Here is a 17572-nt window from a genome sequence, read left to right on the forward strand (position 1 = left end):
AGAGACCCAGCTCAATAAGTGTTGACCGAGGTGCTCTATAGTCTTGTGGCTCTGGTGCTAGCGAGGCTCTAGGTTCTCTGATTGAACGTGGTCATCCAGCAATGTGTCAGGAAAGATCAGTGAGAAGCCCCTGATGTTATCTTTGTTATACTTGACGTATTACATAGGGATAGCTGATACCCCAGCTCAGCTCCTCTCCAAGATTGCTTCTTTGGGAGGACCCAGCCTGTCTGCAGGGACAACTATAAGAGGCAGACCACTGAAGGATGCTAGGGATAGGAGCTGTAAGAAACATCCTGTTTAAGGATCACTGAAGTCTAGTGTGGCTATGGCTGCAGCGCCCCGGGCACTCCTGGGCAGGGTCCCTTCATTCCAAATAAAATAAATAGACCGTGTTTCATGAAAAGCATCAGAGTGATGCAAACATATTGGCTTTCCTTTTGTGAAGCTACAGTGGTAGCAGCTTCCATCTCCTGCAGAAGTGTGTAGCGAAAGTCGCTAGGAGAGTCTACGTGTGCCTGTGGGTGGCAGTACCACAGTCGGAGAATTGTTTTACCATGCTTCCCTGGTTCAAGAACACCAGGGGGCATATTTACTAAGTGAGGACTTCCCAGCGCATTGGAGCTCAAAATTTAAAGTGCCAACACTTTTAATATCCACTGGAGCAGTCACATGAATTGCCAGAGGCCTAATCTGACTCGTGTTACGGAGGCCACTATGACCAGGGTGAAATAAACACACCACAATCCAAATCTATCCCAACACTGCACAGATCCTCTCTCTCCACACTGCAGGCTGAGCCAAAACAGTAGACGGACAACACCGAAAAAGCCCTTAAATAGTGTGATAAGCGGCAGGAAGGTGAAAAGTTAACACCCACCTGCGTGAAACGCAGCGCAGGATTGGCCGCTTTTCAAATGAAATCTCTTGCTTTGTCAATGGCCCATGTTATGAGCGTGCCTCTGCTTCAGGAACTCGGAACTAGATACAGCAAAATATGGACACAGTGAAGAAAACCTGGTGTAGGCTGCAAGAGACCTGGGACTTGGTAGGTTTCTAATCCAGCAGGACAATGGCCCATTCTTTTTGGCAAATGCCACATTGCAACCAATAACCACTTGAATATTTTGCAGCTGTGTCTCTGACGTCACCGTTTCCCAGTGTCCGTTAAAATCCTTAAAGTCTTGCTACTAAAGGAATGTAAAATATCAGCCACCAGACATAGCAGACCTTGCAGACATGGTTTAAAACTTAAAGTAAAATTAGGTATGAACATAACATGATTTTCTCTTACGTCCAAGAGGATGCTGGGGACTCCGTAAGGACCATGGGGTATAGACGGGCTCCGCAGTAGACATGGGCACTATAAAGAACTTTTAGTATGGGTGTGCACTGGCTCCTCCCTCTATGCCCCTCCTCCAGACCTCAGTTAGATCCTGTGCCCAGAGGAGACCGGGTGCATTACAGAGGAGCTCTACTGAGTTAGAATTTTGTTAGGTTTTTCATTTTCAGGGAGCTCTGCTGGCAACAGGCTCCCTGCATCGTGGGACTGAGGAGAGAGAAGCAGACCTACTTAAATGATAGGCTCTGCTTCTTAGGCTACTGGACACCATTATCTCCAGAGGGATCGGAACGCAGGTCTCCCTCCGCCGTTCATCCCAGAGCCGCGCCGCCGTCCTCGCAGAGCCGGAAGATAGAAGCCGGGTGAGTATAAGAAGAAAGAAGACTTCAAAGGCGGCAGAAGACTTCAGGTCTTCCCTGAGGTAAGCGCGCAGTGGTAACGCTGCGCGCCATTGCTCCCACACATTACACACACTGACAGGCACTGATGGGTGCAAGGCGCGGGGGGGGGGGCGCCCTGGGCAGCGATATAAACCTCTGGACTGGCATTTTTAATATATGGGCTGCGGAGGCAGTAGATATATACATTCCCCGCCATTATTTGTACATTTAAGCGGGACTGAAGCCCGTCGCTGAGGGGGCGGAGCTTGGTCTCACAGCACTAACCAGCGCCATTTTCTCCACAGTGATCTGCAGGGAAGCTGGCTCCCCGGACTCTCCCCTGCTGAACGGTGATACAGGGCTGAAAAAGGGGGGGGGGGGGGGGGCACATGTAGGCGCATTGAGTGTATATCACAGTTAATATATATAAAAGCGCTTTATCTGGGAATTGGTTCCAGTGTCAGTTGGCGCTGGGTGTGTGCTGGCATACTCTGTCTCTCCAAAGGGCCTTGTTGGGGAACTGTCCCCTTATAGATATATCCCTGTGTGGGGGTGTCGGTACACGTGTGTCGGCATGTCTGAAGCGGAAGGCTCATCCAAGGAGGAGGTGGAGCAGATGATTGTGGTGTCTCCGTCGGCAACGCAGACTCATGATTGGTATGATATGTGGAATATTTAAAATGCAAATGTGACCTTATTACATAAGAGAATGGACAAAGCTGAGTCCAGGGAAACAGCAGGGAGTCAATCCACGGATTTGACTGGGTCACAGGGCCCGTCAGGGTCTCAAAAGCGTCCCCTATCCCAAATAGCAGACACTGATACCGACACGGATTCTGACTCCAGTGTCGACTATGATGAGGCAAGGTTACACCCAAAGGTGGCCAAAAGTATTCATTATATGATTATGGCAATAAAAGATGTTTTGCATATCACAGATGACACGAGGGTGCGCATGTATAAGGAAAAGAAACCGGAGGTAACTTTTCCTCCATCTCATGAACTGAATGAATTATTTGAAAAAGCTTGGGAAACTCCAGACAAAAAACTGCACATTCCCAAGAGGATCCTTATGGCGTATCCTTTCCCTGCAAAGGACAGGGTACGGTGGGAATCCTCGCCCAGGGTGGACAAGGCTTTAACGCGTCTGTCCAAGAAGGTGGCGCTACCGTCTCCAGACACCGCAGACCTCAAGGATCCTGCGGATCGTAGTCAGGAAACTACCTTAAAATCTATTTATACACATACGGGTGCTTTGCTCAGGCCGGCGATAGCATCGGCATGGGTTTGTAGCGCAGTTGCAGCGTGGACAGATACCTTATTAGCTGACATTGATACCCTGGACAGGGATACCATTTTATTGACTTTAGGTCACATTAAAGACGCAGTCTTGTATATGAGAGACGCTCAAAGAGAAGTGGGACTGCTTGGTTCCAGAGCCAACGCCATGGCAGTTTCGGCGAGACGAGCTCTGTGGACCCGCCAATGGACGGGTGATGCCGACTCAAAGAAGCATATGGAGGTTTTACCTTACAAGGGTGTTGTTTTATTTGGGTATGGTCTCGCGGACCTGGTTTCCACAGCTACCACGGGTAAATCTACATTTTTGCCCTTTGTTCCCCCACAGCAAAAGAAAACTCCACAATATCAGATGCAGTCCTTTCGGTCGCATAAGTCCAGAAGAGGTCGGGGCTCCTCTTTCCTCGCCAGAGGTAAGGGTAGAGGTAAGAGAACACCTGCTTCGGCTAGTTCCCAGGAGCAGGAGTTCTCCCCGGCTTCTGCTAAATCCACCGCATGACGCTGGGGCTCCAGTGAGGGAGTCCGCACCGGTGGGGGCACGTCTTCGACTCTTCAGCCAGGTCTGGGTTCTGTCAGACGTGGATCCTTGGGCGTTGGAAACTGTATCCCAAGGTTACAAACTGGAGTTCAAAGAGGTGCCCCCTCGCCGATTTTTCAAGTCGGCCTTGCCAGCCTCTTCCCCGGAGAGGGAAGTAGTATTAGATGCAATTCAAAAGCTGTGTCAACAGCAAGTGATTGTCAAGGTTCCCCTGGTCCAACAGGGAAAAGGGTACTATTCAACCCTGTTCGTGGTCCCGAAGCCGGATGGTTCGGACAGACCCATTTTAAATCTAAAATCCCTAAACCTGTACTTGAAAAAGTTCAAATTCAAGATGGAATCACTCCGGGCTGTGATATCCAGTCTGGAAGGAGGGGATTTTATGGTGTCGCTGGACGTGTAGGATGCCTACCTTCATGTCCCCATTTCTCTGACGTCCTAAGTGGATGCTGGGACTCCGTAAGGACCATGGGGATTAGCGGCTCCGCAGGAGACTGGGCACAACTAAAGAAAGCTTTAGGACTACCTGGTGTGCACTGGCTCCTCCCACTAAGACCCTCCTCCAGACCTCAGTTAGTTAGTTAGATTCTTGTGCCCGGCTGAGCTGGATGCACACTAGGGGCTCTCCTGAGCTCCTAGAAAGAAAGTATATTTAGGTTTTTTTTTTACAGTGAGATCTGCTGGCAACAGACTCACTGCAGCGAGGGACTAAGGGGAGAAGAAGCGAACCTACCTAACAGGTGGTAGTTTGGGCTTCTTAGGCTACTGGACACCATTAGCTCCAGAGGGATCGACCGCAGGACCCGACCTTGGTGTTCGTTCCCGGAGCCGCGCCGCCGTCCCCCTTACAGAGCCAGAAGCATGAAGAGTCCGGAAAATTGGCGGCAGAAGACTTCGGTCTTCACCAAGGTAGCGCACAGCACTGCAGCTGTGCGCCATTGCTCCTCATGTACACCTCACACTCCGGTCACTGATGGGTGCAGGGCGCTGGGGGGGGGGGCGCCCTGAGGGCAATATAAGACACCTTGGCTGGCAAATCATCACAATATATAGTCCCATGGCTATATATGTGATAAATTACCCCTGCCAGAATCCATAAAAAAGCGGGAGAAAAGTCAGCCGAAAAAGGGGCGGGGGTTCTCCCTCAGCACACTGGCGCCATTTTTTCTTCACAGTGCAGCTGGAAGACAGCTCCCCAGGCTCTCCCCTGTAGTTTTCAGGCTCAAAGGGTTAAAAAGAGAGGGGGGGTACTAAATTTAGGCGCAATATATGTATACAAGCAGCTATTGGGGGAAAAATCACTCAGTTATAGTGTTAATCCCTGCATTATATAGCGCTCTGGTGTGTGCTGGCATACTCTCTCTCTGTCTCTCCAAAGGACTTTGTGGGGTCCTGTCCTCAGTCAGAGCATTCCCTGTGTGTGTGCGGTATGTCGGTACGGCTGTGTCGACATGTTGGATGAGGAAGGTTATGTGGAGGCGGAGCAGAGGCCGATAAATGGGATGTCGCCCCCTGTGGGGCCGACACCAGAGTGGATGGATAGGTGGAAGGTATTAACCGACAATGTCAACTCCTTACATAAAAGGCTGGATGACGTAACAGCTGTGGGACAGCCGGCTTCTCAGCCCGCGCCTGCCCAGGCGTCTCAAAGGCCATCAGGGGCTCAAAAAACGCCCGTTACCTCAGATGGCAGACACAGATGTCGACACGGAGTCTGACTCCAGTGTCGACGAGGTTGAGACATATACACAATCCACTAGGAACATCCATTACATGATCTCGGCAACGAAAAATGTGTTACGCATTTCTGACATGAACCCAAGTACCACATAAAAGGGGTTTTATTTATTGGGGAGAAAAAGCAGCCAGTGTTTTGTTCCCCCATCAGATGAATGAATGAAGTGTGTAAAGAAGCGTGGGTTCCCCCGATAAGAAACTGGTAATTTCTAAAAAGTTACTGATGGCGTACCCTTTCCCGCCAGAGGATAGGTCACGTTGGGAGATATCCCTTAGGGTGGATAAGGCGCTCACACGTTTGTCAAAAAAGGTGGCACTGCCGTCTTAGGATACGGCCACCTTGAAGGAGCCTGCTGATAAAAAGCAGGAGGCTATCCTGAAGTCTGTATATACACACTCAGGTTATATACTGAGACCTGCAATTGCCTCAGCATAAATAGTGCTGCTGCAGCGTGGTCTGATACCCTGTCAGATAATAATACTCTAAAACAGGGATAATATTTTGCTAACATAGAGCATATTAAAGACGTCGTCTTATATATAAAGGATGCACAGAGGGATATTTGCCGGCTGGCATCCAGAATTAATGCAATGTCCATTCTGCCAGGAGGGTATTAGAAACCCGGCAGTGGACAGGTGATGCTGCCTGTAAAAGGCACATGGAGATTCTGCCTTATAAGGGTGAGGAATTGTTTGGGGATGGTCTCTGGGACCTCGTATCCACAGCAACAGCTGGGAAGAAAACATTTTACCTCAGGTTTCCTCACAGCCTAAGAAAGCACCGTATCTTCAGGTACAGTCCTTTCGGCTTCAGAAAAGCAAGCGGGTCAAAGGCGCTTCCTTTCTGCACAGAAACAAGGGAAGAAGGAAAAAGCTGCACCAGCAGCCAGTTCCCAGGATCAAAAATCTTCTCCCGCTTCCTCTGAGTCCACCGCAAGACGCTGGGGCTCCACAGGTGGAGACAGGTGCGGTAGGGGCGTGTCTCGGGAACTTCAGGGACCAGTGGGCTTGCCCACAGGTGGATCCCTAGGTTCTGCAAATAGTATCACAGGGATACAGGCTGGAGTTCGAGGCGACTCCCCCTCGCCGTTACCTCACATCAGCCTTGCCTGCTGCCCTCGGAGAAAGGTAGTACTGGCGGCAATTCACAAGCTGTACTTCCAGTAGGTGAAATCAAGGTACCCCTCCTTCAACAAGGCCGGGGTTACTATTCCAAAATGTTGTGGTACCGAAACCAGACGGTTCGGTGAGACCCATTCTAAAATTGAAAGCTTTGAACACTTATATACGAAGGTTCAAGTTCAAAATGGAATCGCTCAGGGCGATTATTGCAAGCCTAGAGAATTTCATGGTATCACTGGACATCAAGGATGCTTACCTGCATGTCCCTATTTACCCTCTTCACCAGGAGTACCTCAAAATTGTGGTACAGGATTGTCATTACCAATTCCAAGACGTTGCCGTTGGTCTGTCCCCGGCACCGAGGTATTTACCAAGGTAATGGCCGAAATAATTGTCCCGTACTTGGACGATCTCCTTATAAAGGCGAGGTCCAGGGAGCAGTTGTTCGTCAGATTAGCACTATCTCGGGAAGTGCTACAACAGCACGGCTGGATTCGGAATATTCCAAAGTTGCAGCTGGTTCCTACGACGCATCTACTGTTCCTGGGTATGGTTCTGGACACAGAACAGGATAAAAAGGGTTTCTCCCGGAGGAGAAGTCCAAGGAGTTGGCGTCTCTAGACAGAGACCTCCTAATACGTATACAGGTGTCGGTGCATCAATGCACGCGAGCCCTGGGAAAGATGGTAGCTTCTTACGAAGAAATTCCATTCGCCAGGTCCCATGCAAGGATTTTCCAGTGGGATCTGTTGGACAAGTGGTCCGGGTCGTATCTTCAGATGCATCGGCGGATAACCCTGTCTCCAAGGGCCAGGGTGTCGCTGTTGTGGTGGCTGCAGAGTGCTCATCTTCCAGGGGGCCGCAGATTCGGCATACAGGACTGGGTCCTGGTGACCACGGATGCCAGCCTTCGAGGCTGGGGGGCAGTCACACAGGGAAGAAACTTCCAAGGCTATGGAAAAGTCAGGAGACTTCCCTACACACAAATATTCTGGAACTAAGGGCCATTTACAATGCCCTAAGTCAGGCTAGACCCCTGCTTCAACACGGGCCGGTGCTGATCCAGTCAGACAACATCACGGCGGTCGCTCATGTAAACCGACAGGGCGGCACAAGAAGCAGGATGGCGATGGCAGAAGCCACAAGGATTCTCCGATGGGCGGAAAATCATGTGTTAGCACTGTCAGCAGTGTTCATTCCCGGAGTGGACAACTGAGAAGCAGACTTTCTCAGAAGACACGACCTCCACCCGGGAGAGTGGGGACTTCATCCAGAAGTCTTCCAAATGATTGTACACCGTTGGGAAAGGCCACAGGTGGACATGATGGCGTCCCGCCTCAACTAAAAGTTACAAAGATATTGCGCCAGGTCAAGGACCCTCAGGCGATAGCTGTGGACGCTCTGGTAACACCGTGGGTGTACCAGTCGGTGTATGTGTTCCCTTCTCTGCCTCTCTTACCCAGGGTAATGAGAATAATAAGAAGGAGAGGAGTAAAAACTATACTCATTGTTCCGGGTTGGCCAAGAAGAGCTTGGTAACCAGAACTCCAAGAATTATCTCAGAGGACCCATGGCCTCTGCCGCTCAGACAGGACCTGCTGCAGCAGGGGGCCTGTCTGTTCCAAGACGTACCGCGGCTGCGTTTGACGGCATGGCGGTTGAACGCCGGATCCTGAAGGAAAAGGGAATTCCGGAGGAAGTTATCCCTACGCTATTTAAAGCTAGGAAAGAAGTGAACGCAAACCATTATCACCGCATATGGCGGAAATATGTTGCGTACTGTGAGGCCAGGAAGGCCCCAAAGGAGAAATTTCAGCTAGGTCGATTTCTGCACTTCCTACAGTCAGAGGTGACTATGGGCCTAAAATTGGGTTCCATAAAGGTCCAGATTTCGGCTCTATCGATTTTCTTCCAAAATTGAACTGGCTTCACTGCCTGAAGTTCAGATTTTTGTTAAGGGAGTGCTGCATAGTCAGCCCCCGTTTGTGCCTCCAGTGGCACCGTGGGATCTCAACGTGGTGTTGGATTTCCTGAAGTCGCATTGGGTTGAGCCACTTAAATCCGTGGAGCTATAATACCTCACGTGGAAAGTGGTCATTCTGTGGGCCTTGGCGTCGGCCAGGCGGGTATCAGAATTGGCGGCTTTGTCATACAAAAGCCCTTATCTGTATTTTATATGGATAAAGCGGAATTGAGGACTCGTTCCCAATTCCTTCCTAAGGTGGTATCAGTTTTTCATGTGAACCAACCTATTGTGGTGCCTGCGGCTACTTGGGACTTGGAGGATTCCAAGTTACTGGACGTAGTCAGGGCCCTGAAAAGTATATGTTTCCAGGACAGCTGGAGTCAGGAAAACTGACTCGCTATTTCTCCTGTATGCACCCAACAAGCTGGGTGCTCCTGCTTCTAAGCAGACGATTGCTCGCTGGATCTGTAGCACGATTCAACTTGCACATTCTGCGGCTGGACTGCCGCACCCTAAATCTGTAAAAGCCCATTCCACGAGGAAAGTGGGCTCTTCTTGGGCGGCTGCCCGAGGGGTCTCGGCTTTACAACTTTGCCGAGCTGTTACTTGGTCGGGTTAAAACATTTTTGTAAGAGTCTACAAGTTTGATACCCTGGCTGAGGAGGACCTAGAGTTTGCTCATTCGGTGCTGCAGAGTCATCCGCACTCTCCCGCCCGTTTGGGAGCTTTGGTATAATCCCCATGGTCCTTACGGAGTCCCAGCATCCACTTAGGACGTCAGAGAAAATAAGATTTTACTCACCGGTAAATCTATTTCTCGTAGTCAGTAGTGGATGCTGGGCGCCCATCCCAAGTGCGGATTGTCTGCAATACTTGTTTATAGTTATTGCCTAACTAAAGGGTTATTGTTGAGCCATCTGTTGAGAGGCTCAGTTATATTTCATACTGTTAACTGGGTATAGTATCACGAGTTATACGGTGTGATTGGTGTGGCTGGTATGAGTCTTACCCGGGATTCAAAATCCTTCCTTATTGTGTCAGCTCTTCCGGGCACAGTATCCTAACTGAGGTCTGGAGGAGGGTCTTAGTGGGAGGAGCCAGTGCACACCAGGTAGTCCTAAAGCTTTCTTTAGTTGTGCCCAGTCTCCTGCGGAGCCGCTAATCCCCATGGTCCTTACGGAGTCCCAGCATCCACTACGGACTACGAGAAATAGATTTACCGGTGAGTAAAATCTTATTATTTCCTCCTCATCAGGAGTACCTGAGGTTCGCTGTACAGGACTGTCATTACCAGTTTCAGACGTTGCCGTTTGGTGAAAATCCTCGGGGCCGTGGAAAGCCCAAAGTGATGGCGGAAATGATGGTGCTCCTGCGCAGACAGGGAGTCACAATTATCCCGTACTTGGACGATCTCCTGATAAAGGCGAGATCGAGAGATCAGTTGCTGAAAAGCGTGTCGCTCTCCCTGAGAGTGTTACAACAACACGGTTGGATTCTCAATCTGCCAAAGTCACAGTTGATTCCAACGACTCGACTATCATTCCTAGGCATGATTCTGGACACGGAACAGAAGAGGGGTTTTCTACCAATGGAAAAAGCCCAGGATCTCCAGAACATGGTCAGGGACCTGCTAAAACCAAAAAGAGTGTCTGTTCATCAATGCACTCGAGTTCTGGGAAAAATGGTGGCAGCCTACGAGGCCATCCCCTTCGGCAGGTTCCATGCGAGGACGTTTCAGTGGGACCTTCTGGACAAGTGGTCAGGGTCCCATCTGCAACTACATCAAAAGATAAGCCTGTTCCCCAGGGCCAGGGTGTCTCTCCTGTGGTGGCTGCAGAGTGCTCACCTTCTAGAGGGTCGCAGGTTCGGCATTCAAGACTGGGTTCTGGTGACCACGGACGCGAGCCTCCGAGGATGGGGAGCAGTCACAAAAGGAAGACATTTTCAGGGTCTATGGTCAAGCCAGGAGGCTTGTCTACACATCAACGTGCTGGAATTGAGGGCCATATACAACGGCCTACGACAAGCGGAGTATCTTCTTCGCGACCTACCGGTTCTGATTCAATCAGACAACGTCACAGCCGTGGCTCATGTAAACCGCCAAGACGGGACAAGGAGCAGAGTGGCAATGACGGAAGCCACCAGAATTCTGCGCTGGGTGGAAAATCACGTAAGCGTTCTGTCAGCAGTCTTCATACCGGGAGTGGACAACTGGGAAGCAGACTTCCTAAGCAGACATGATCTCCATCCAGGAGAGTGGGGACTTCATCAAGAGGTCTTTGCAGAGATAACAAGTCTTTGGGGACTTCCTCAAATAGACATGATGGCGTCACGCCTCAACAAAAAGCTTCGGAGGTATTGTGCCAGGTCAAGGGACCCTCACGCAGTAGCGGTAGACGCCCTAGTGACACCATGGGTGTTTCAGTCGGTCTATGTGTTCCTTCCTCTACCTCTCATCTCAAAAGTGCTGAGAATCATAAGACGAAAAAGAGTACAGACAATACTCATTGTTCCAGATTGGCCTCAAAGGGCCTGGTATTCGGATCTTCAGGAGATGCTCACAGAAGATCCGTGGCCTCCTCCTCTCAGGGAAGACCTGTTGCAGCAGGGGCCTTGCATGTTCCAAGACTTACCGGGGTTGCGTTTGACGGCATGGCGGTTGAACACCGAGTCCTAGCTGAGAAAGGTATTCCGGAGTAAGTTATCCCTACTCTGATAAAGGCTAGGAAGGAGGTAACGGCGAAGCATTATCACCGTATCTGGAGGAAGTATGTATCTTGGTGTGAAACCAAGAATGCTCCTACGGAAGATTTCCATCTGGGCCGTTTTCTCCACTTCCTACAGACAGGAGTGGATATGGGCCTAAAGTTAGGGCCGAAATCTGTACCTTAATGGAGCCTATCTATATTCTTTCAGAAGGAATTGGCTTCTCTCCCAGAAGTCCAGACTTTGTAAAGGGAGTGCTGCACATCCAGCCTCCTTTTGTGCCCCCAGTGGCACCATGGGACCTTAACGTGGTGTTACAGTTCCTTAAATCACACTGGTTTGTACCCCTTCAAACGGTTGAATTAAAATTTCTCACCTGGAAGGTGGTCATGTTATTAGCCTTGGCATCTGCAAGGCGGGTGTCAGAGTTGGCGGCCTTGTCTCACAAGAGCTCCTACTTGATTTTTCATGTGGATAGAGCGGAATTGAGGACTCGTCCTCAATTTTTGCCTAAGGTGGTTTCTTCATTTCATATGAACCAACCTATTGTGGTACCTGTGGCTACGAGTGACTTGGAGGACTCCAAGTCCCTGGATGTAGTCAGGGCCTTAAAAATCTATGTAGCCAGGACGGCTAGGGTTAGGAAGACAGAGGCTCTGTTTGTCCTGTATGCAGCCAACAAGGTTGGCGCGCCTGCTTCTAAGCAGACTATTGCTCGCTGGATCTGTCATTGGTCGGGTTCAAACACTTTTGCAAAATTCTACAAGTTTGATACCCTGGCTGATGAGGACCTCGCGTTTGCTCAATCGGTGCTGCAGAGTCATCCGCACTCTCCCGCCCGGTTTGGAGCTTTGGTATAAACCCCATGGTCCTTACGGAGTCCCCAGCATCCTCTAGGACGCAAGAGAAAATAAGATTTTAAACCTACCGGTAAATCTTTTTCTCCTAGTCCGTAGAGGATGCTGGGCGCCCGTCCCAGTGCGGACTAAATCTGCAAGACTTGTATATAGTTGTTGCTTACATAAGGGTTGTTACAGTTGAGATTGGTCGTTGACTGATGCTGTTTTTGTTCATACTGTTAACTGGTTGCGTATATTCCAGGTTATACGGTGTGGTTGGTGTGGGCTGGTATGAATCTTGCCCTTAGATTAACAAAATCCTTTCCTCATATTGTCCATCTCCTCTGGGCACAGTTTCTCTAACTGAGGTCTGGAGGAGGGGCATAGAGGGAGGAGCCAGTGCACACCCATACTAAAAGTTCTTTATAGTGCCCATGTCTCCTGCGGAGCCCGTCTATACCCCATAGTCCTTACGGAGTCCCCAGCATCCTCTACGGACTAGGAGAAATAGATTTACCGGTAGGTTTAAAATCTTATTTATTCATATTTTATCACATTCCAAGAGTCATCCTGCGCTGTATTCAGATTACATACGTAATCCCGCCGGGCGGGATGCCAACTGTCAGTATCCCGACAGTGCCCCCCATCCGACAGAATGCCAGCAGCGGGGCGAGTGCCCTTGTGGGCTCGGTAGTGAGCTACCACAGGTTCTATTCCCACACTGGGTGTCGTGGACACCCTTGAGTGGAAATAGGTCTTGTGCGCCGGGATTCCGGCTGGTGGGATTCCGGCGTCTGTATCCTGACCGCCGGCAAATTGAACGGATTCCCTGTATTCTGATTCAACTTTATGCTCACACTCAAAGCCAGGAACATTAACCCTTGTGTCCCAGGGATGGCTACTGATCTGCCGGGCAACAAAAACGTTAAAACGTGTTGTAAAGTGCAATAGAAGTTTTATTGACTGATTGATTGTAGAAAAGTCCTGAGGTGGAGAAGGTGATTGAAATACTGACAGTTATTTTACTACAGACCATTACACTAGTCATGCATGATACAAATCTTAATTGAAATGAGCAATCCCACTTATACTAATTCATTTTTTCAGCTTGTTCTACTACTCAGTGATCACTTTGCAAAATTGATCTTTGGGGAACGTTTTAAGGCTGCCGCGTATGTGGCTCTATTCTGGAAACATCTGGTGTTTGTTGTTCCCAGGAGCATAATCCGATCTATTTAGTCTGAGCCAGTATGTCATTAAGCCCCTTGGTGGTCACATGATGAGAGGAAGTAGGTGGGGCCAGATTTTTATGCAATGAAGGTTCCAAAGTTTCTCTGCGCGCTACATCACTGGCTGCCATAGTATTCACATGACCCACTGTAAAATATTCTAGATATTTAGATTGGCTCTAAACCTTTAGTATTTCCTTCCAGCCCACTTTAGCAAGTAGTTGGCCTGAAGCTGAAACTTAACGGGAGAGCGATAAGGTGTGTAGGACGCCCTGAACTCACTTGTGCCTCACTAACTCCCATCCACTCAATAGAAATGCTATAACGTGTGCGACGCAAGTATCGTTGCACAGCACAATTGACATGCCATGTTCCAAACACTCAATTGCTCTTTATTTTACAAATGAAAATGCTAAAGGTGGGATGTAATGGCGTCCGAGTTTACTGGAGGTGCGGGATGCCTGCGAACTCGGAGGTTTTTAAGTAGCAGTCATTTAAGCAGGCATGATTTGGCTGTTGCTTTAAAAAAAAAAAAAATCTGAATTCGACCGCCACCCCGCACCTCCGGCAAACTCAGACGCTATTACATACCGCCTTTAATCTGTGAAGATTGGCATTTACACAGTGTGCTTATTTTTTTGTTTCAAATGTTATAACCAATGAAAATACTGTCAGCAGGCCTGGTAAGTGTAGGGGGGCTTACAGATGCCCAGCATCCCTTCTAGATCAGAATTACTGCCTAAAATCTGAAGAAACACCCTTCTATTGACTAGATTGTTATGGAGTACTCATGGAATGTATTTTGCAGTGCGGTTTGTCTAAGAAAATAGGCAATACTAGCTTATAGGCTTATATTAGCTTCCACACTCTGGATAAGTCTTCAGGCGCCTATTTAATTAATTTCTGAAAGTATTTCACTGATCTGTTTCTGGAACTAGATATAAAAATGTATAATTCTAAAAATAAAAAAATATTGTGTGGTTACCCCCAGAACAGCAATGCTGGTATTTAGTACATATGGAGTATTTATGTATTCCCATTTGGTGGACAAGCAAAGTTTAAAAGTCCATTTAAAACCCTATGCTTGTCCTTATAATTAATATATGGCGGCTTCATGGCCGTCCTTACTGGACTGTTTCTATCATCTCTACAGCAGATCTGTGCTTAGTTGCTGTAGTACTACAAGATCAAGCATGCCTTGCTAGCCTCTGGAAACCCAAAGGTTGCCAACAGCTTCTTCTAAAGGCAGTTCCACTGTTATATGAGTGATTGGAGGTGGGCTATGACTTAGTCCTTGATACCTCTGCCTAGTTCGGCGGTGTCGTCGGAGTTTGTATTGCATTATGATCCTGTTCCTACTGTAAATGTTCCCACTACAAATCCACTTATAAGAATGTGCACAGACCCTGAAGAAACAGGCAGCCATTGGTTTCCAGCATAAGTACTGTAGTGTGTACATTAGCAATCTATCATACAGTAGGTAAAGTTGGCATCTGTAGTATCTGGAACACGTGTGTCCCTCCAAGTAAAGCACCATATTGAAGAATTACAAACATCTTGGGGTTCACAACAACAATAGAAGTCATTATTCCACAACACCGACTGCGTTCTGTTTCCTCACCAATGGGTGTCCTTAAGGCAGCACTGGGTTTCCGTCACCACTGACGGTGCAAATTATAGCCACTGCGGAGAGACCATATGTCCTTCTGCAAACACCCAGCTGTAAAATAACCTGACACCACAGCCAATGGCAATCCGTGATGGACAAAAGTTAAAACTTTGTAAAAACAGCAGTCCCAAAACTAAATTCCACTGGTTTGTCACTAATAACGTGGCCATTAATATGTCCCGTGTGCGAGGTAAAGGTTCCCCTGCCAGTCGGGGCTGTGTCTGTAGGTGCTCACGACGGAAGAGTTACAATTTGGAAGTTTCAGTTTGTGTTGGAGGTAGATCGAGGTTAGTTCCAGGAATGATAAATTCTCCCTCACCGTCTATGAGAGAATCCCACTTTTGGAAATCCTTCTGCAGACCTAGGCAAGGAAATAAACCAGGATTTATGAAAAGCTTAGAGATAATCTGATTACACACTTAAAGCCAAAACACCAATACCTACAACCATCCTATACCCATCACACCAGTCCTCCCTTCCAGAGCTTTTTGACAAGGCTGTGAGCTCAGTTAAAGACTCTTTCCCTTAGGAACGGGGGCAAAAAAAAATATTTGCAGCACTGTAAAAATAGGATTTTAATTACCTACCGGTAAATCCTTTTCTCGTAGTCCGTAGAGGATACTATGGTTCCATTTAGTACCATGGGGTATAGATGGAGCCATGGGCACTTTAAGAATTTGATAGTGTGGGCTGGCTCCTCCCTCTATGCCCCTCCTACCAGACTCAGTCTAGGAAACTGTGCCCGAGGAGACGGACATACTTTGAGAGAAGGATATTTAAGGATAGTGGTGAGATTCCGAACCAGCACACACAACAACAGGAAAGCCCTGCTAACCAAACTTGAAACAGGAACAGCAACGGCTGAACCAAACAACAATACTTAACCAAGTAACACTGCAGGAATAGCGAATCACGAGGCGGGCGCCCAGTATCCTCTACGGACTATGAGAAAAGGATTTACCGGTAGGTAATTAAAATCCTTAGACAATTAAAATACTATTTTCTCTTACGTCCTAGAGGATACTGGGGTTCTATTTAGTACCATGGGAAGTACCAAAGCTCCCAATCCGGGTGGGAGAGTGCTGAGGTACCTGCAGAACTGATTGACCAAACTGAAGGTCCTCAGAGGCCAAGGTATCGAACTTGTAAAACTTAGCAAACGTGTTCGAACCTGACCAAGTAGCTGCTCGGCGGAGCTTTAAAGCTGAGACACCCCGGGCAGCCGTCCAAGAAGAACCCACAGACGTAGTCGAGTGGGCCTGAACAGATCTCGGAACCGGCAAGCCTGCCGTAGAATAAGCATGCTGGATCGTGAGCCTGATCCAGCGTGCAATGAGCTGCTTAGAAGTAGGACACCCAATCTTATTGGAATCAGAGCATAAACAGCGAGTCGTATTTCCTGTGACGAGCTGTCCTCTTTACATACACCTTCAAAGCCCTCACAAGATCCAAAGACTTTGAAGTAGCAGAGGTGTCTGCAACAGCCGGATCCACAATAGGTTGGTTGATGTGAAAAGCGGACACCACCTTTGGACTTTTATGGAACCCAGACGTAGGTCCCACATCCACACCCGACTGCAGAAAAAGCAGGAAACGTCCCAGATGAAATTCCACCGCAGAATATTTTCTGTTCTCACACGTATTTCTTCCAAATCCGGTGGTAATGTTTAGACGTTACCCCCTTCCTGGCTTGGCTCATAGTCGGGATGACTTTGTCAGGGATGCCTCTCCTGGCAAGAATCAGCAGTTCAACTTCCATGCCGTCAAACGTAGCCGTGTTAAGTCTTGATAGATGAACGGGCCCTGTTGCAGAAGATCCTCGCAAAGAGGTAGAGGCCACAGATCTTCGAGGAACATCTCCAGGAGGTCCGCGTACCAGGCCCTTCTTGGCCAGTCTGGAGCAATGAGAATTGCCTAAACCTTTTCCCTTTTTATTCTTTTCAGAATTCTTGGGATCAGAGGAAGTGGAGGAAACACGCGCACCATCTGATAGACCAATGGAGTCGTCAGAGCATCCACTGCCACTGCTTGTGGGTCTCTCAACCTGGAACAATACCGCTTGAGCTTCTTGTTGAGATGAGAGGCCATCATGTCAACATGTGGACATCCCCATCGACTTGTCAACCACCTGAACACCTACGGGTGAAGGCCCCACCCCCCCTGGGTGCAGGTCGTGTCTGCTGAGGAAGTCTGCTTCCCAGTTGTATACTCCCGGAATGAAGACTACTACAACGTCACAGCGTGTTTTTCTGCCCAGAGGAGAATTCTTGACACCTCTGACATTGCTGCTCTGCTTTTCGTTCTGCCCTGTCGGTTTATGTACGTCACTGCCGTCACACTGTCCGACTGAACCTGAATGGCCCGATCGTGAAGACGATATGAGGCCTGCAGGAGGGCGTTGTATATAGCCCTGAGTTCCAGAATGTTGATTGGAGCCTCTGAGGCTTGCGACCGTGGTTAGCAGAATCCAATTTTGAATCCCGAACAGTCTGCCTTCGAGCAGGTGAGAAGTCTGTAGCCACCACAGAAGGGAGATCCTGGCCTTTGGCGACAGACGGATCCTCTGGTGCATGTAAAGATGTGATCAGGACCATTTGTCCAACAGATCGAGCTGGAAGGGTCGTGTATGAAACCTTCCATACTGAAGAGCCTTGTAAGAGGCCACCATTTTCCCCAGAAGGCGAATGCACAGGTGCACCGAAATCCGGGTTGGCTTCAGGACATCCTGAACCATCGACTGGATTA

General features: G+C 48.8%; 2 protein-coding genes across 6 annotated transcripts in view; one reads left to right on the forward strand and one right to left on the reverse strand.

The window, feature by feature from the left end:
- The window catches only part of TDRD6 (tudor domain containing 6), a 602384-nt gene that overhangs the window by 542419 nt on the left and 42393 nt on the right, over positions 1-17572 (forward strand). The gene's annotated exons all lie outside the window — the stretch shown is intronic.
- Positions 12882-17572, reverse strand: part of PLA2G7 (phospholipase A2 group VII) — a 121707-nt gene continuing 117016 nt past the window's right edge. For all 5 annotated transcript variants that reach the window (XM_063915236.1, XM_063915235.1, XM_063915237.1 and 2 more), the window contains one exon: positions 12882-15188. In XM_063915236.1, coding sequence (XP_063771306.1) covers positions 15073-15188 — 116 coding nt within the window. In that variant the 3' untranslated portion in view covers positions 12882-15072. The remainder of the gene's footprint in view (positions 15189-17572) is intronic.

The sequence above is a fragment of the Pseudophryne corroboree genome, chromosome 4 (assembly GCF_028390025.1).
Source record: "Pseudophryne corroboree isolate aPseCor3 chromosome 4, aPseCor3.hap2, whole genome shotgun sequence".
NCBI classification, from domain to species: Eukaryota; Metazoa; Chordata; class Amphibia; order Anura; family Myobatrachidae; genus Pseudophryne; species Pseudophryne corroboree.